This window comes from Rhinolophus sinicus, chromosome 3 (assembly GCF_057876585.1).
Source record: "Rhinolophus sinicus isolate RSI-liver-muscle chromosome 3, RSI-T2T, whole genome shotgun sequence".
Taxonomy (NCBI): domain Eukaryota; kingdom Metazoa; phylum Chordata; class Mammalia; order Chiroptera; family Rhinolophidae; genus Rhinolophus; species Rhinolophus sinicus.
Window position 1 is genome coordinate 28,634,152 of NC_142503.1, and position 19,717 is coordinate 28,653,868.

General features: G+C 50.2%; 2 protein-coding genes across 2 annotated transcripts; one reads left to right on the forward strand and one right to left on the reverse strand.

The window, feature by feature from the left end:
• Positions 1–523: 523 nt before the first annotated feature.
• On the reverse strand, positions 524–1,818 carry LOC148758470 (annexin-2 receptor-like). The gene is made up of 4 exons (XM_088796890.1): positions 1,748–1,818; positions 1,473–1,629; positions 1,243–1,380; positions 524–1,141 (listed from the first exon to the last, which is right to left on the reverse strand). The coding sequence occupies exons 1-4, from the start codon at positions 1,816–1,818 to the stop codon at positions 524–526; spliced, it is 984 nt and encodes a 327-aa protein (XP_088653016.1).
• Positions 1,819–4,710: 2,892 nt separating this feature from the next.
• LOC109439879 (annexin-2 receptor) lies at positions 4,711–5,271 on the forward strand. Its single transcript, XM_019720082.3, has one exon. It carries the CDS (start codon positions 4,711–4,713, stop codon positions 5,269–5,271), a length of 561 nt encoding a protein of 186 aa, XP_019575641.3.
• The last annotated feature ends 14,446 nt before the right edge of the window (positions 5,272–19,717 follow it).

Genomic DNA, 19,717 nt, shown 5'->3' on the forward strand with positions numbered 1-19,717 from the left:
GACATAAAGTATAAATACAAGGATGGAACAGAGTCCCAGAAAGGCACAGTCTCACAGACTTTTCTTAACTTAAGGAAAGACAAGGGGGGAAAGTTGGCTAGGCTGTTGTGTGAACACACCAAAACGCAGGTGAAAAGGCGTAGAAACCGCCACCCCCCATTTGCAGCAGTCAGAGACACACCCACAAAACGCGGTCCCCAGCACTTCAAAGGACTGGGATCCAGCAAGTGCCACCAAGAAGCAGCTAGCCTGCTGCCAGAGAGCAACGTCCGGCTGGCAAAAGTAGCCATGGACAAGCGTCAGGCAAGGCAAAATCAGGATATATTTTGGTTTCCTGGCCTCGTGGAGGAACGAGGAAACCGCAAGTTAAGCCTCTAGAGCTGCAAGGAGAAACTTGAGGAATGAGCATCAAAAACAGACCAGGTACACCCAACTGACATCTTAACGCATTTTCATTCCGTAACGGAGGATGTATTTCCCGTGGAAAGTTCCCCAAAGGCTCCCGCTGCCATCTCAGGGCTCTTTAGCTCCAAGGACTGTCCGACAGCATGCGCATCAAGGTGTAGACAGCGCGACGAATCCACTGCAGGCAGCCTGAGAAAACCCTGCGCAGGCTCCACCAAGCGGCCACTGGGTGTCGGCGGCGCTGTGACGCGGGCGCGCGGTCACAAGTCTCGGTGTCCTGCGAGCTGACTGCGGCGTCGGGCGGCTGGCCCTCGGGAAGCTGCTGGAACGTGGTTCTATCTGCGCTCTCCGTCTCCCCTGCGAGTGTTCCTGGCGTCATCTGTGTCGCCGGCGGCCAGAGGCCGGGACTGGGCAGGGCCGCGCTCGCTTCCAAGGTGCTCTGGGCTCCGGTTAAGAGTCTGTACTGCTGATACACCGACGGCAGCCGCCAAGGAGGCCTGGAAAGCAGTCTCCCATCGTAATAACTGCGGCGACATGACGACTCGCCCAGTACCGGGTAGAGGAAGAGCGGCCACGGCCCAGAATCTTCGGAGCTTCGGATAGAGAGAGGCAGCGGCCCTGGCTCCACGTCAGCGGAATCCCACGCCTTCTTCACAGCGTCGAGGAAATGCTGCTCCAACGCGGAGACCTCGGACAAGGAGGACACTGGCGTTCGCGCCGGTGCAAGAGGCAAAGTCTGCAGCAGTACCAACAGCCCGGGTATTTATGCTCTCCCGGCTCGTGGGCAGATGCAAGCCCGACATCGCACACCGATTAATTCAAAACGGAGTTACCTACCACGAACGACTTCAAAACGGTGCTACCAGTGATATAGTCAAGGAAATCAGTAGACGCAGTGATATATGAAAACTGCCTGAGAGCATACACCGCACAACTACCATTCCGATGGAAAAATGTAGCAGGAGGAAAACAAACCTAAAAAGAATGAAGCCATAAACAAGTTGGACAGAGAACTAACCCTACAAAGTGAAGAGTGAGCTAGCTGCGCAGAAGACACACAGGAAAACCCGGGACGCCGCCACTAATTGCTCTGGACTCATCAGCGATGTCGGTAGCAGCGCAGAGCCCGAGAGGGCAGTGCCTGCAGGTTGATTTCTCAAAGAGCCGTGGTTTCCTCCGGGTCTCTGAGCCGCTAATTTCTGCGGATTCTCTTCAGCGAAGTCGCTAGCAAAGTGGAGCCCTAGGGGATAGTGGCTTCACATTGACTTCTCGGAGACCCCACGGTATCCTGGCGGTCTCTGTGCCGCTAATTTCTCCGTTTTATCTTCAGCGACGTCGCTACCAGCGCAGAGCCGGAGAGAGCAGTGAATGTACGTTGATTTCTCGGAGACCCATAGATTGATTCCTCGCCATGTGTGCGCGGGATTTTCCCTGTTTCAACTTCATGATGGGTGATTGCTGCTTTTTCCCTTCAGCGAGGGGGGATCGCTCCGTTCTGGCTTCACCGACGGGGTGGGGGGGGTGGCTCCGTTTTGGGGTCAGCGAGGGGTGATTGCTCCTTTTTCTATTCAGCGAAGGGAGATTTCTCCGGTTTGTCTTCAACGTTGTCGCTATCAACGCAGAGCTGGAGAGGGCCGAGGCTGCAGGTCGGTATCTCAAAGCCCCATCGTTCCCTCGCCGGGTCCGCCGCGAATTTCTCCGTTTTGTGTTCAGCGATGGATAATCTCACCGTTTTGCCTTCAGCGACGTCGCTAGCAGCGCAGAGCCAGAAACAGCAATGGATGCACGAAGATTTCTTGGAGACCCATCGTTTTCTCTCTGCGCCGTTAATTACTCGGTTTTGTCTTCAGCGAAGTCGCGGAGAGCGAAGAACACGAGAGGACAATGGATGCACGTTGATATCTTGGAGACCCGTCGATACCTCGCCGTGTGTGCACTGGTAATTTCTCCGTTTTTTGGTTTGTGTGTGTGTGTGTGTGTGTGTGCGCGCAGAGATGGGTAATTTCTCCGTGTTTTGCACTCAGCGACGGAGAAATCGCGCCAGGGTTGGTAAATCCCGCCGGTATTTGCGCTCAGCGGAGCGAAATCTCGCCGGCGTTGCGCTCAGCAGCGCGACGCGGAAATGGCGTGGATATTTGCGCTCAGAGGTTGGGAAAAACTGCGGGCGTTTGCGCTGAACCGCGCAGAAATCGCTCTGGAGTTTGCGCTTAGCGGCGCGGAAATTGCGCTGGCGTTTTTGCTCAACAGCGCGGGTTTGTGCCTGCACGCGCGGCGTTTGCGCTCAGCAGCAGGGAAATCGCGCCGTCGTTTGCGCTTAGCGGAGCAGCAGGGAAATCGCGCTGCCGCTTGCGCCTAGCGGTGCGGAAATCGCGAGGGGGTTTGTGCTTGCGCGCGTGTCATTTGCGTTCGGCGGCGGGGAAATGGTGCCGGCGTTTGCGCTCAGCTGCATGGCAGTGATATCGCACCGGCGTTTGCGCTCCACGGCGCGGCGCGACAATCACGCCGGCGTTTGCGCTCACCGGCGCGGAAATCGCGACGGCATTTGCGCTCCGCGGCGGGGAAATCGCGCTGGCGTTTGCGCTCATCGGCGGGGAAATGGCGCCAGGGTTTGAGCTAAGATGCGCGACGCAGAAATCGCGCCGGCGTTTGCGCTCATCGGCGCGGAAATCGCACTGGGGTTTCTGCTTGCACTCGCGGCGTTAGCGCTCACCCGCAGGGAAATCGCGCCGGCAGTTTGTGCTCAGCGGAGCGGAAATCGCGCTGGCGTTTGCACTCCGCGGTGGGGAAATGGCGCAGGCGTTTGCGCTCAGCTGCATGGCAGTGATATCGCGCTGGCGTTTGCGCTCCGCGGCGGGGAAATCGCGCCAGGGTTTGCGCTAAGAGGCACCGCGCAGAAATCGCGCCGGCGTTAGCGATCAGCAGCGCGGGAATTGCGCTGGCGTTTGCACTCGGTGGTGGGGAGATGGCGCCGGCGTTTGCGCTCAGCGGAGCAGCGGGGAAATCGCGCTGGCGCGTGGCGCGGGGTTTGTGCTTGCTCGCGTGGTATTTGCGCTCCGCGGCGGGGAAATCGCACCAGGGTTTGCGCTCACCGGCACGGAAATGGCACCGGGGTTTGCGCTTGCACTCGCGGCGTTAGCGCTCAGCGGCACGGAAATTTCGCAGGCGTTTGCGCTCTGCGGCCGGGACATCGCGGGGGCGTTTGGGCTCAGCGGCTTGAAAATCGCGCCGTCGGCGCTCAGCGGCGAGGAAATCGCGACGGGTTTCTGCTTGAGGCGCGGAAATCGCGCAGACGTTGCGCTCAGCGGCTCGGAATACGCGCCGGCGTTTGTGCTCAGCGGGGGGTAAATCTTGCTGGGGTTTGCGCTCAGCGGCGGTGTAATCGCGACGGGTTTGCGCTCATACGGGGGTAATGGCTCTGGTTTATGCTCAGCGGGGGGTAGTTTCTCCGTTTTGCGCTCAGCGATGTTGCTAGGAGTGCAGAACCAGAGAGCAATGGATGCACCACGATTTCTTGGAAACCCATGGTTTTCTCTCTGTTCGCCGTTTATTTCTCCGTTTTGTCTTCATCGATGTCGCTGACAGCTCAGAGCAGGAGAGGGCAATGGATGCGCGTTTTGATTTCTTGGAGAACCATGGATTCCTCGCCTTGTGTGAACCGGTAATTCTCCGGTTTTTGTGCAGAGATGGGTAATTCCTCCGTTATGTATGCAGAGATGGGTAATTATCAGTTTTGTCTTCAGCGATGTCGCCAGCACAGCAGAGCCTAGAGGGCAATGGGTGCAGGTTGACTTCTCAAAGATCCACTGTGTGCTCACGGTCTCCGCATCGCTAGTTTTTCCGTTTTTTCTTCAGCCTTGTCGCTAATGGCGCAGACCCCAAGAAGACAGAGTCTGCGCTACATTTTCCTCTTAGAACCACGGTGTCCTGACGGTTTGTGTCCCGGTAGTCGTGCTCTACTCCTTGTAGGGTTAGTTCTCTGTCCAGTTTGCTTACGGCCCCATTTCTTTTCGGTATGTTTTCCTCCTGCTACGTTTTTCCATCGGAATGCTGGTTGGGCGATGTGTGCGCCCAGGCAGTTTTCATATATCACTGCTTCTACTGATTTCCTTGATTTGTCACTGGTAGCACCGTTTTGAAGTAGTTCGTGGTAGGTAACTCCGTATTGAATTAGTCGGTGTGCGACCTCTGCCTTGCATCCGCCCACGAGCCTGGAGAGCATAAATACCCGGGCTGCTGGTACTGCTGCAAACTTTGCCTCTTGCACCGGCGCGAACGCCAGTGTCCTCCTGGTCCGAGGTCTCCGCGATGGAGCAGCATTTCCTCGACGCTGTGAAGAAGGCGTGGGATTCCGCTGACGTGGAGCCAGGGCCGCTGCCTCTCTCTATCCGAAGCTCCGAAGATTCTGGGCCGTGGCCGCTCTCCCTCTACCCGGTACTGGGCGAGTCGTCATGTCGCCGCGGTTATTACGATGGGAGACTGCTTTCCAGTCCTCCTTGGCGGCTGCCGTCGATCTATCAGCAGTACAGACTCTTAACCGGAGCCCAGAGCACCTTGGAAGCGAGCCCGGCCCTGCCCAGTCCCGGCCTCTGGCCGCCGGCGACACAGATGACGCCAGGAACACCCGCAGGGGAGACGGAGAGCGCAGACAGAACCACGTTCCAGCAGCTTCCCGAGGCCCAGCCGCCCGACGCCGCAGTCAGCTCGCAGGACACCGAGACTTGTGACCGCGCGCCCGCGTCACAGCGCCGCCAACATCCAGTGGCCGCTTGGTGGAGCCTGCGCAGGGTTTTCTCAGGCTGCCTGCAGTGGATTCGTCGCGCTGTCTACACCTTCATGCGGCTGCTCTCGGACAGTCCTTGGAGCTAAAGAGCCCTGAGATGGCAGCGGGAGCCTTTGGGGAACTTTCCACGGGAAATACATCCTCCCTTACGGAATAAAACTGTGTTAAGATGTCCGTTGGGTGTCCCTGGTCGATTTTTGATTCTCTCATTCCTCAAGTTTCTCCTTGCAGCTCTGGACGCTTACGACTTGCGGTTTCCTCTTTCGCCCACGAGCCCAGGAAACGAAAATATATCCTGATTTTGCCTCGCCGGCGCTTGTCCATGGCTACTTTTGCCAGCCGGACGTTGCTCTCAGGCAGCAGGCTAGCTGCTTCTTGGCTGCACTTGCTGGATCCCAGTCCTTTGAAGTGCTGGGGACCGCGTTTTGTGGGTGTGTCTCTAACTGGTGCAAACCGCGGGGCGGTTTCTCCGCCTCTCCGCCAGCGTTTTGGGACACGACCAAACCTTTGGTTGAACACGAGTTTTCTTGGTCGCGGTTGTGGTGGGTGGTTTCTCACAGTCCTGGTGTCTGTGGCTCCGCGTGTATCGTTTTCCAGGGCAACAGCTCTCGTTGCACTGAAACCGCCGATTTCTCATCACTTTCGTTACCAGTGGGCGTCAAGTCCCAGCTCTCAGTGGCAGCACCCCTCCGTTCTCCTGTACTGACTGGGTGCTTGTCCCGCTGGTGTCCCCGGACGGGTCTCGCAGTCCCAGCACCGTGGCTGGCACCGAGCCCCTGTTCCCGGTGTTATTCTGCCTGTTGCGCCGAGCAGGTGCTATAGGGGCCACAGAACTACGTCTGCATTCAGTCCCCGGCGTTTTCTCTATGGCGACACCGTTCACTCCTCCAAACAGGCTGCTTCTCAGCCGTCCAGTTAGGGTTGGAGAAGGGCCAGGTTCTGGGACCAGCTCAGTGTCAGCGTGTTGTCAGCAGGGTTTGGATGAAGAGCACCAACCCGTGCGCTCTCTCCCGCCCCTTCCCTGGTAGAAAAGACTGGGCGGCGCTCCGTGGCTTGGGCGGTCGTATTTATGGCCGATGTCTCCTTTCTTTCATCAGTCAGGATGTTTTTCTGATTTCAACGGGAAATACAGAAAATTACTATTGAAAAGACTCCATTTATTTTAGTATTTCCAAACCTGATAAAAACAATGTGAAGCACAAGAATATTTTGATAAGACAGAATCTTTGTTTCTAGCAAGATTACAATACAGTTAAAGGAAACACTTTTATAATCTTTTATAAAGAGGAGACCAATCATCTAAATTTTTTAAATTTTAACAGAAAATTAAACTCTAGTTTCATATATCTACATTCTTGCGCTCATTAAAAAAAAAAACCTTTATAAATACAACTATTCAATTATGGCTATCTTTGACTCCACAACATAAATCTCCCCACCCCAAGATTCTTGCATGTTTATCCATTTAGTTTCTGTCTTTTTCTGTCTCTGTAATAGCCATTTTATTTTAGGACAAAATTACTCTTTTTTGTGTAACTGAAACATACACTGTACATCTTGAACTCTTCACATAAAAACACATCGCATTGACCCTTCCCCCCATATGTCCTACATAAGTTGCTTCCCCTCGCTCTTGTTTCCGGTGATTTATGTTTAGAGTTTGATTATAAGCGTTACCTATTAGTAACCTTTACTTTCCAGTGAAAACTAGGAAGCAGGCAATTGTGACTTGTCATATATTAGCATCCACTATTAGATTAGCATATTTATGATAAAAATTATTAGCACATTTACAGTACAAATTATAAAAATTTTCAGACATATGCTTTTCATAGCATAATTGCTTTTAATGTGGAAAACGACATGTTTGCCAGTAAACCTAAATACCGTAGTCCTGTGTAAAAAATTAAGAAGACAAAGCAGATCAATTTAAACTTACGTTTAAATTTAGCATAATACTGTAGTACACTAGTGTCATGCGGGTTGTCAGCTCCCTCTCCCCACATAAGAACGCAGGTTGTGGTGAGGCCAAAAAGGAACACCCACGGAGTCATAGATAGGGGAGTCATACCACTATAGTCTCCCTGGCGCCTAGGTTGGCGACACAAGAAGAGGAGCCACACAATACGCAACCCCCCTTCTGCTTCTCGACCAACCAACCAACCCCACTTGCTAACTGCAATCTGCACTTGCCAGCCCAACCACCATCTTCTTGCTGGCCCCCATTTGCTGCTAGCGTAGCCACGGCAGTTATATTAGTGGCCAATGGCTCACTGGTTACAGCTGATGGCCAACAAGCCACAGGTGATGGCCATCCAATCACAGTTGATGGCCATTTACCTCCCAAGTGAGCACCTTTCCACGTGAGGCTGAGAGCCTGGAAACTGCACTCCTGGCTCTGTCCGCACAACTAGCTTCTTTGGAAATGACCTAGACAGTCAACAAATATCCATCCTTTAACTTAGTGTAAACTTTTATCTTATATCCATTTAAATTACTTGTGCTAGACATTAAACAGGTAACCATCGTCTTAAGATAGAAATTTCTCACAAATTCTGTAAGCGAGGGATAGCATGCGCTTATTGAATGAGTAAATCCAGGTAGAAAAAAATGTATGTTGAGGTTATATTTGACGTTGACAACTGTGAAAACATACCTGTTTTCATTAAACTGAAAATCTTAGTTTTTACTTATTGAAGATTATTCCAGATCATGTGAATTTAAGAGATTAAGTCAGGTTAGTTTCTGTGTTTCTAAAGTTTAGGACATACTTTAGTTATATAGGGGCTTCTTTTTCTTTAAGTCAATAAATACACCTCTTTTAAAACATCACATTTGTAGATAGATATACATACAGAGATATCATTTAAACATTTTAGCTACAGCCAGGGACAGTAATACGAAACTCAAAGAATACCTGGAGCCAAACTGTGGTTCAGGCAGATGCAATACTCTAAGGTCACTGCTCTGATGGCTAAAACTTTCCACAAAGGTTGTTTCCAGGTGGTCTCTAGGTCGCAGCCCGGCTGCCTCCCCGAACCCGGCAGTGTGCGGCTGGCACCAAGGCTGCTGGGGTGCAGCCAGTTTCGATTTGGTTCTTTCTGCCTATAGCCGTGGCTTTCGATTTCACTCACCGACAAATCCCGGTACCCCGCCCGGGGAAAGCCATTTTTGTGCAGCAAACACCTGTTTAGCGGTGAGAGTGATTTCCTAGTCCTAGCAGTCCCGCTTTTGGGGTAGCAACAGGCACTGGTGTCCAGGTGACACCGAAAATCGTAGGCCTGCACCCTCAGTGGTCTTAAGACTGCTGTTTCTTTCTGTAGAGGTGGTTTCTCTGAATGGTTGGTTCGCTTTTTCAAGGGCAAGGCAGGCAGTTGAGGCTCATATGCCATCCTGAGCTGAGGAATGGGTTAGGGTCTTGGGGCTTCAAGGGCGAGCTGGATAATTCACAGAACAATAAGAATAAGAGCTGTTTGGTCATTACATGTTGCCCTGCCATAGAGGTAGGTGACTCAGATGAAAAGTTATCTCAGGTGATACTTGTCTTTTTCAGCCTGGCCTTTTATGGAATTTCTTGTAGGTAGTTAAGGGAGAGGTAACACATTTTCCTGAATCTGCTGGGTCTTGATTGCCTTCAGCTCAAAATGGTCCGCATGCCAAAGCGGTACATTGGGGGTGGCTAGATCTGAACTCCTTCACGACCATGAGAAAAGACAAATGCGATCCAATTAGTCGCTTAACAAAAGTACAGCTCTAAAGCTCTGTGCTATTTTCAAAAGGCAAACAGATGAGGTGAGGATAAGTTGTTACCTCTGCCCCATCCTACAAACAATAAAGAGGCACAATACCTAGTGGGCCTCTTTAGATTTTGGAGGCAATGTATTTCTTAACTGTTATTGAACCTTTATTTATCCCTTGCGGGGCATTGTTCTCACTCAGTGCCCCACAGCAACCCCGGACAGGATGTATCCTCAACTCACCTTCCCTTTCCTTTAGAGAGGTAAGGCGCTTGGAAAGTCACCAGGAAACTTTTCTCGGTGGGCCACCGAGAAATCGGGCGGGGTTGGAGCAATGAGGGCACTTCTGCCCTGAAAACGCCCACTCGGTGTAAATTCGCATTGTGACAAAAAGGGAGGCCCTTTTCGGTACCAGTGAAAATGCTAACGGAACACGAGGTCAGTACAAATCAGATTGCTGCGAGCCTGAAACGGCTGGCCAGCGGAAGCAAGTGCGGCTAGGACCAAAGCGGCGAGCAGACGGAGAACCTACTGGCCCTGAGAAGGAGAAACGTTTTCCTGCCGCTACGAGCGCCCTATCAAGAGAGAAACCGCTCCCGAGTAGGCTGGCCAAAGTGCTAATGATAAACTTGCAGCTCTGCGCTGCTGGCGAAAGTGCTGATGAGAGACCGGGGGCTGGGCCTAAGGAGAGGTGCCGCCCTCCAGAAACAACAGATGAGGTTTCCAGCGGGCCAGAGACCAAGCGGGGCTCCTCGGTTCGCGGGCCGACGAGAGCCAGAGAGCCTGCCGCTGAGTGCTGATACGCACAGGAAAATCAGAAAAGCTAAGAGGACTTGAGTAAAAATAGTACAGTAAAGAAGTTCTAAAATGCATGTACAACCAAAACTATAACGAACCCGACATATGGACCCCAGCGCAAAACACGCTTAAGAACATTAAAAAAGCAACACATACCCAGAAACTAACCGTACCGAAGAGGAACAGGAAACACCATTGAATGGCGCATCCTATGATTAATGCTGTCATTCCGAAACTATGCCCGGTACTACTCCTAACCAGGACTTCTGGGACTAAGACACGACAGTCACCGCTATGCCAGAACTCCTCGATTTCTATGAGACTGGTTCAGAAGCAAAGCTAACGCGGAACAGGCGAAATTGAAAGTGGCTCCAAGCCAGTAGCGTGGCTGACAGCGACACACTGAGGGGTTAGGGAAGGCAGCTGGGCTCGGAAGGAGAAACATCTGGTTCAGAGGCGCCAGTGGTGCCGCGCACGACCCAGAAACCGCCAGCTTAGTGTAATGGAAACTGCGACAAAGAAAACACCGACCTGGTGCACTTATCGCGGCCGTGATACACAAAACGCCAACACGGAGTCCGTGACCGTGCCTGACCCAGCGAGGGCGGGCACAGCGCAAACAGCGGTGGTGTGGCAAAGGCAAATATCCGTTTCAGCGTTTGCCAGGTAGTGCCACCAAGAAAACCGCCAGCTTTAACACCCAGAAAGAACGGAATAGAGTTGTTAAAATAAAAACATGAAATTAATAACTGTTAATTAAAATACATAAATAAAAGAATATGTTAAATAGGAAACTAAAATAAAATTTGAAAACTAAAAATATGAAATAAAAATAAGATTGAAATTATAAAACAAAATTTAATTAAACAGAACACAATGAAATTAAAAGATAAAGCATCAAAATTTTAAGTTAAAATATAAAATTAAAAATGACTAAATATTAAAACTTTAAGTTAAAACATTAAAATTTTTAAATGAAGTAAATACGAAAAGAATAACAAAAAATTAAATTAAAGAAATGAAAACATCTAACACTGATGTTGAAATGGCAAACGGTTCTGGCAGTTAGCTGCAAATCCCTGAACTGCGACGTCAGACGGTGTCTGGGAGATAGAGGATAGCGGCGCTAGGAACCAGAAAGTGCAGATTCAGTGCCGAGACCACTGTAGCAATAACCCCGGGCACGTGCTGCTAACAAAAGTGAGAACTGGAAAGCGAGGGTCTGACTGAAAAACACGTGGCTGGGTAAGGTAGCCAGGCACCAGGTAGAGCTCTCGAATGTGGAGACAGCATCCCTGCAGAGACCAAAAAACTTCCGGATGGGTGAAAGACATGAGAGGTTGGGCCAACGAAACAAGCATCCCGTGACTTAAAGCCCTGCTCCTGTCTACTGTCCATCAAGCGGCCAACGAAAAGCTGATTTATGTTCTTATCCAGCTAGGTTGAACAAACGCTGGCACTGAGCATCTCACCTTGCAGGGTCCAAGCAGGGTCCCCAAGGAGAAAAGAGCGTTGTAGCGCCAGAGAAACAGCCCTACTCTGAGAATCGCCGGGTTTGGAGGACTGAGTGATGTTGCCATCGAGAAAAACGCCAACACACTGCATATAAATGTTGTTCTGTGACAACAGGAGCACAAGTTGAGAGGAACAAGCAAAAGTGCTAACGACGGCAATTGGGGCTGTGTGCCAGCTGCGGTGCTGGGTCTGTGAGAACGTCCCGGGAAGGTCACGATGCTGGACCGGAGGAAGGACCATTGCCGCCACCGAGGAAACTTCCATTCGGTGGAATTTCGGGCTTCGATGATTGATAGATAGAGATAGATAGATAGATAGATAGATAGATAGATAGATAGATAGATAGACAGATAGACAGACAGATAAGACGAGATAAGATGAGATGAGATGAGATGAGATAAGATAAGATAAGATAAGATAGAAATAAGGAAAAAAAACCAGGAGGACTCAGCGTTAATGCAAAATTGCTCTGGAATCTGAGGGCGGTTGTGCGACACTGAATACCTGCTGGGAACCGAACGGTGTTACGACAGAGAATGCGGCATAACAGAACTTACAGAGTCGCCAACGATAAACGTTCTCTTTAGTCCAAGGAACAAAGTCCCAACCCAGAAACTGCTGATAAGCGCTGTTTGCGTAGGTTCTGATGAGAAATAGAAAAACGGCTGGCTCTGGGAAAAGTGAATTTGAGGCGTGAACGGTGTTGAAACCGAGAAAAACGCTGGAACACTGGTGAAACGTTGTTCTCTGAAAGCACGCGGGATGCAAACGTTGTTTTGTGGCAGCAAGAGCGCCTACTCTGCTCAACCAGCAAAAGCCCTAACAACTAAAACCGGGTCGCGGTGCCCGCAGAGGTGCTAGGACTGTGAGATCGGCAGTTTTAGGACCCGGAAGAATGACCAGCGCTTCAACCTAAAAAACACCCATGCGGTGCAATTTCAGCAGTAGGTTAAAAACAAAAACAAACAAACAAACAAAAAACCCCGCTGCCTGCCAAGCATAGGTCAATGACCTTGAAAAGACCGGCCCCAGAAGCAAACCGTATAAGGAAACAGAAAGAAAACATAACAGGGAACATAAATACCCTCCCAAAAGGAAATGTTCTCTGTGGAGCTAGGAGTAACATCCCAACCGAGAAACCGCTGAATAGGCATCGCTGGAGAAAGTGCTGATGAGACACAGAGAAACAGAAACAACTTGTTTGGAGTAGTGAACAGCGTTGCCACCAAGCAAGATGCCGGCACACTGGATGCTAACGCTGTTTTGTGGCAGCCAGAGCGCTGGCTCCGCGTAACAAGCCGCAGCGCCAAGAACAGGAATCGTGGCTCCCTGCCAGCTGCAGTGCTGGGACTGAGACCCGCCTGGGAAAGCAGCGGTGTTAGGAGGAATGACCAGTGCTGCCACATAGAAAACGCCCAATCGGTGCAACTTCGGGCTTAGGTCAAAAACGAACAAACAAAACGAAAACGAAACAAAAGTAAACAGGAGGGAGGATTCTACCTCCAAAAGCGCTAAGGTCTCAGGAGCTGCCTGCATATCGCTGTTCTACGACCCTGAAAAGACCCGTCCGGGAACCGCACGGTACTACGTAGGAAACAGAAAGCGGCATAACACGAACCTAAATCCGCTGCCCAAAAGAAATGCTCTTTTCCGCGGTAGGAGCAACATCTCAACCGAGAAACGGCGAATAGACGCTACTGGAGAAAGGACGGATAAGACACCGAGAAACGGCTGGCTCTGGGAAACATCAGTGCTGAGCATCGCGTGGTTTGCCACGAGGAAAAACGCTGGCACGCTGATGGAAACAGCAGCACCGCCGGCTCCGCGCACAACAGAAAGCGCTAACGACAGGAACTGAGGCTCCCAGCAACCGGCGGTGCTGGGACTGAGGCCGCGCGTGGAAGGCAGAGCTGTTAGGACGCGGAGGATTGAGCACTGCTGCCGTCAGGAAAAAGCCCCATCGGTGCATTTTCGGGTTTAGGTAAAAAAAAAAAAAAAAAAAAACGAAACCAAAGAAAACAGGGTATTCAAGCTACTACCACAGGAGCTAACGGATCGCCAGCTGCACGCGTATCACCGTTTTATACCCTGAAAAGACCGATGGGGAACAGAATGGTACTAGGAAACAGCAAGCGACAGAACAGCGAACCTAATTACCCTGCCAAAACAAAACCTCTTTGGCGCTAGGAGCCACCTCCTAACCCAGCAGCGCTGCATAGTTACGCTGCTGGCGAAAGTGCTGATGAGAAACCGAGAAACAGCCTGTTCGGGAAACAGCGGGAATGGGGGAGTGAACGGTGTTTCTACCGAGAAAATGCCTGCGCGCTGGATGCAAACGTTCCGTGGGAGCAGGAGCGCCGGCTCCGCTCGACAACCGGAAGTGCTAACGACAGGAACTGAGGCTCCCAGCGAGGGCTGGGGCTGAGACCGCGCGTGGAAGGCGGCGCTGTGAGACCCCGGAGGACTGAGTTGCTAGATGGGATACTGCCCAGTTCCCAGGTCCCACCTAGAAAACGCCCAATCGGTGCGATTTCGGGCGTGGATCAAAAAACCAAACCGAAACGAGACAAAGGAAACAGGAGGATTCAGAGCTACCACAAAAAGTGCTAAGGTTTCGGCAACTGGGTGCATATCGCTGTTCCCTAACACCCCGGAAAGACCGGTCCGAGAACCGAACGGATCTCGGAAACAGAAAGTGGCCTAACAGCGAACCTAAACACCCTGCCCCAAACAGCTGCTCTCTGGTGGTAGAAGGAGCAACGTCGTAACCTTGAAACCGCCCACTAGACGCTGCTCGCGAAAGTGCCGATGAGAAACCGAGAGACAGCCTTCTCCGGGAAGCAGTCCTATTGCCGGGGTGAACCGTGTCTCGCGAGAAAACCAAGTCGCGGCACAATGATGCGAATGTTCTTCACGGCGACGCGTCCCGCTCTGTGCAAGGAAAGTGCTAGCGACTGGCACCGGGACTCGGTGCTGGCTGCAATGCTGGGACAAAGCAGTGGCGTTAGGACCCGGAGGAATGACCGCTGCTGTCACTTTGCGAGTGCCCGTTCGGTGCAACTTCGGGCTTTTGTGTGTACGGAACACAGAACAAAAGAAACCAGGAGGATTCAGAGCTACTAATTAAAGTGCTGTGGGATCGCCAGCTGCGTGCGAAAGCGGGGTTCTACGCTGAAAAGACCGGACGAGGAAACAAACAGTGCTAGGAACCAGAAAGCGACTGAACAAAGAACCCGTGGACTCCCCAACAAGAAGCCTTCTCTTTGGTCCTAGGAGCAAAGTCCCAACACGGAAGCCGCTGAATACGAAGTGCTGGCTAACGTCCCGATGAGAAACCCGGAAACAGCCGGCTCCGTGAAGTCGCCGGAGGGGAGGAGAGAACGGTGTTGACGCCACGGTGTTGCCACACTTGTGTAAACATTTTTCTTGACAGCAATGCCGCGGGCTCTGCGCCACAAGCGAAAGTGCTAACAAGAACAACTGGGACTCCGTGCCCGCCAAAACGCCCAGTGGGGGCTATTTCGGACTTAGGAAACAAGTGAGTAAACAAAAACAAAACAAGAGGACTCAGCGCTACTACCAAAAGAGCTAAGGGATCCCAGCTGCGTGCAAAGCACGGTTCCAGGACCCTGAAAAGAGGAGCCAAATGCTTTAGTCTGAACCAGCCCCATTGGGAAGACACGAGGAAGGGTGGTGGTGGGGGGGAACTGCCTGTGCCTGTGCAGCCCACGAAAGCCATGGAAGTGAGGAAGAGTGGAGATAGGGACTATATAAAATGGAGTCACTCTAACCAAGCTGCAAAATGATTAACATTATGAAGGTTGGGGCATGAGGAAAGACTATTCTTGTTCTAACTAGTCTGGGAACTGAAATTTTTGAACTTTCCAGTCCTGTGTCAATACCAGGATATACATCTGGATATGTAGCGACACTCCAGATAACCTTCTCATTGCCCCCTGAAAGACTCACATCTCCACACCACCTGATATCCACCTGACTGCCATTATCCAGACCACGGTGTATGACCAGAGCTCCTGGTGCCCATCTTCTGGAGCACCTGGCATCTGTCACATCCTGACTGCCTGATATCTGACTGCAAATTATCTAGGGCCAACCCTAGACCTAACAATGCGGAGCTGATAATTCCCAAGAATGTACTTTTTACTATAAAAACTCAACTTTTCTTTCTTCTTTGGAACACTTCTGGGATTTTGCCTCACTGTGTTCCCAGTTTGCAAGCTCTGATACCCTTAAATAAATCTTTATCATTTATTTGTAGCAAAGCCTCCAGACACTTGTTTGTGAGTTTGTTAGACAGTATCAAGCTTAGACTTAACAACTGAATTCACTGCTCTGGAGAATTGGACTTCTCCAGAAATGTAATCTTAACCAACCAGTCTGGAATTTTCTGACCCAGAAAACACCAACAGGGTCATCTGTCCTGTGGGCCCTCTCTATCCCCCACAGGAAAAAAAGAGGCACCTGCATGATAAAACTCTCAAAACTCTCATCATCCCCTCCTCCGAGAAAAGAAGATGTCCTGGCCTAGGTCTAAAAATATTCTTTTCCCAGTAACTCCCCTGCCACACTCTTTTCCTATAAAAATCTTTCATTTGGTACCATCCCTTGGAGAGCCATTCCAGTTGCTAGATGGGGTACTGCCCACTTCACAAGTTGTTTAAGAAAGCCAATTAGCTCTCCAAATTTACTTGGTTGAATTTTGTTTAACAGTGGAAATGATCAAGTTGTGAGACATTACATTGACTTAGAAATTTAGAATCTCCATAATTCTGCTTCCACAGGTAGTCATTGTTTTTCACAAACAATGAAGCACACACCTCTATCATATTTTTGAAACCCTTAATGAGTTAGAGGAAGAAAACAATCTTTTCCTTTACCCTTCTTGAGTTGTCCAGCTGGGCAACCCGACCCTGTGAATGGACTGGCCAAAGATACATTACCATGGCGAAATTTATGACAGAAACCTTAACTTGGACAGGAATCAGGAAAGCCTGTGGGAGCAGCTTTCACACCCTGTGTCTTTCAGAAAGCCCTACAGGAAGACTTATCACAGGATAGGAAAATACGAGTTCCTAAGTTTAATTTCCCTCATTTTCTGCCCCATCGAAATCCTAAATTATTCTCTTGCCACTTCCCCTCCCACTGTATTATTCTCTGTTTAGCCTTCTCAGCTATAATTCCACACCTTTTGTCATCCTTGCATTATTTTTCTCTCTGCTCTTGGGGAAAGAAGTTGGAGCACTGGCATTTAAATTACGGTTACCTGAGTTCCCCTTCCCTTTGCTTGCTTAAGACAATATTTGCAGGTTAGTACAATGCAGATTCAGCACCCCAGCCCCAGACGTTCAGTCTGTCTGGGAAGGGTGAGACAGTTGCCTTTCTGATGGAACTGTTGCAGTCTAAATGTTGAGTAATCGTAGCATTAAACTATGCAGGGCAGATCCTTTATTCTGTCATTCTTTTATATTCGTTCCACGAATTTAAACACGTTTTCTTTCTTTGAATTAATTGCCTCATGGTTACGATGTCCAGACATACCTTTACCCCTTTCAAATAACGTAATTGTTTCTTCCAGATTTATCCCATGTAATCCTGAGAGAAGCTAAGCCAAATGCACCAGTACAGCTACACTGACCAGCTTCCGCTCAACAGTTGCCTGGAATCAGTCTCTTCAATCTAAGAAGCCTATCATGGTCAAGATGGGTCATGTGTCTATATACCACTAAGGGCAAAAAGGCTGGTTTTAAAACTATGTCGTAATGGTAAGAATCCACTGATTTTAAGATATATACCTATTCCAAAGGTACGACATTGAGAAATGTCATCTTAGAATTCATCTTAGAATTTACTAATTTGGATTATATCTTTGTCCACTCCTTTATTTTCAACAACTAGGTCATTTTATCTGTTTACTGTTTGAAAATAGCACAGAGCTTTAGAGCTATACTTTTGTTAAGCAACTAATTGGATCGCATTTGTCTTTTCTCATGGTGGTGAAGGAGTTCAGATTTAGCCTCCCCCAAATGTACCACTTTGGCAAGGTGACCATTTTAAGCTGAAAGCAATCAAGACCCAGCAGATTCATGAAAATGTGTTACCTCTCCCTTAACTATGAAGAAGAAATTCCATAAAAGGCCGGGCTGACAAAGACAAGTATCACCAGAGATAACTTTCCATCTGAGTCACCTACCTCCATGGCAGGGCAACATGTAATGACCAAACAGCTCTTATTCTTATTGTCCTGTGAATTATCCAGCTCCCATTGAAGCCCCAAGACCCTAACCCATTCCTCAGCTCAGGATGGCATATGAGCCTCAACTCCCTTGAAAAAGCGAAGCAACCATTCAGAGAAACCACCTCTACAAAAAGAAACAGCAAAGGCCACTGAGAGTGCATGCAGGCCTACGATTTTCGGTGTCACCTGGACACCAGTGCCTGTTGCTACCCCAAAAGCGGGACTGCTAGGACTAGGAAATCACTCTCACCGCTAAACAGGTGTTTGCTGCGCAAAAATGGCTTTCCCCGGGCGGGGTACCGGGATTTGTCGGTGAGTGAAATCGAAAGCCACGGCTAAGGCAGAAAGAACCAAATCGAAACCGGCTGCACCCCAGCAGCCTTGGTGCCAGCCGCACGCTGCCGGGTTCGGGGAGGCAGCCGGGCTGCGACCTAGAGACCACCTGGCCCGGCGCCACTACTGGTGCTGCACCGAGCAACGGCGAGCTCGGCTCTATCGGAAACTACGTGTGAGAACACGGCGGCTGCGAGCCCTCCGTCGCCGCCGTGACAGAGAAAAGGCAGAGGACACGGCACACCTAACGGTGACCGGACCCAGCGAGGGTGGGCACCGAGCAAACTGCTGTTGTGGCCAAAGGCAAACATTTGTTTGGGTGCCCACAAGGGTGCAGCCGCCGAGATCCAGGGACACTGAGAAGTGAGCAGTGTCCCTAACACCGAGAGTTGCAGGCGTTAAACTAAAGTCAAGTAAACTGGAGGCGGGGCGTGGAAATCCCCCTCGCTGACCAGATCTGCTTTTCCCACGGAAGCAAAACTAAATCTAGCTTAGTTCACAAGAAAAGCGAAACTGAGCTAATTTCTTGTAAATGACTTCGAAAACCATAAAGGAAACTTAAGCCATCTTCCTAAAATGGTATGAATAGTCACTTTTAATCAATCCCTTGCCTTCTGGAAGTCCCCGTTGCAGCAACCAATTACTGTGAACGTCAAACCGCTTCCTCATTTTCTCTATATAAGCTACCCCACATGCCCCATGTGCTGCTTAGGAGTTTTCAGTTTGAAGTCTCCCTCTGAGAAAAGCTTGTTTCTCGATCAACGAAATATACTTTTAAACTGAACTTTCTTTAAACTGTTATGGGGGCCAGTAGCAGGCTGGGAAGAAGACCCCTGATGAAGCCCGAGGCTGGTGAGCAACTGGTGCTGGTACCACTGAGCCCACTGCACTCACTGCTTTCTGCCAAGGACGCGGAGTTCCACGGGAAAGCTCTGCTCCGAGCTCCACTCCCTTTGTGCTGAGCTCTCTGATTTTATGGAGCCGTCACTGTGGACTCTTCATTGATAAGTCACCCTCTTCTACTGAAACCGAGGGCAACGTGTGATTGTATGTGTGTTGGAAGAGCTGTTGAAAAACAGGGTCCGACAGAGTTTAAATGCCTTGGGAGGGGCTGGGCCGGTAGCTTAGGCGGTTAGAGCTCCATGCTCCTAACTCGGAAGGATGCCAGTTTGATTCCCACATGGGCCTGTGGGCTCTTAACCACAAGGTTGGCAGTTGGATTCTTCGACTCCCGCAAGGGATGGTGGGCAGCGCCCCCTGCCACTAAAATTGAACACAGCACCTTGAGCTGAGATGCCGCTGGGCTCCCCAATGGCTCAGTTGGTTGGAGCTCGTGCTCTCAACCACAAGGTTGCCGGTTCAACTCCCCCAAGGGATGGTGGGCTGTGCCCCCAGCAACTAAGACTGAAAGGACAAGAACTTGACTTGGAAAAAAATCCTGAAAATACACACTGTTCCCCATAAACTCCTGTTCCCCTTCCCCAATAAAGTCTTTTAAAAGAATGCCTTGGGAAATCTAAGGCACAGACGGGTTCCACCCGGACCAAAATTGCAGCGAGGATCTTGTGCCTTTTGGGAGACTGGGTGAGCTTTAGGGTAATTCACAATTGTAGTGTTCATTTTGCGGAACCTTTAACTTACAGAAGATGGTCCACCTTAGGGGTGCCCTTAAAAAGAGAGGATTCAGAACCTTTGGGAGACAAAAGAATGTGTTCTTTTTCAAAAACAAAAAAAGTTGAATATTTTTAATTCTTTTTTCTGTTGGGGAATAGTGGGGAACAGTTTGTTTTTCCAGGACCCATTAGCTCCATGTCAAGTCGTTGTTTTCAATCTAGTTGTGGAGCACACAACTCACTGGACCATGTGGGAATCCATCCAGGAAAGATGGGTTCC

What these genes read in the sequence shown, in the direction of transcription:
- LOC148758470 (XM_088796890.1), bottom strand. Translation starts at nt 1,818, where the DNA reads ATGGCGAGGAATCAATCTATGGGTCTCCGAGAAATCAACGTACATTCA. An exon ending in AATTAGTGGCGGCGTCCCGG is followed by an intron (nt 1,381 to 1,472) that starts GTTTTCCTGTGT and finishes CATTCTTTTTAG; the next exon opens with GTTTGTTTTCCTCCTGCTAC. An exon ending in CCGTTTTGAAGTCGTTCGTG is followed by an intron (nt 1,142 to 1,242) that starts GTAGGTAACTCC and finishes GTACTGCTGCAG; the next exon opens with ACTTTGCCTCTTGCACCGGC.
- LOC109439879 (XM_019720082.3), top strand. Translation starts at nt 4,711, where the DNA reads ATGGAGCAGCATTTCCTCGACGCTGTGAAGAAGGCGTGGGATTCCGCT.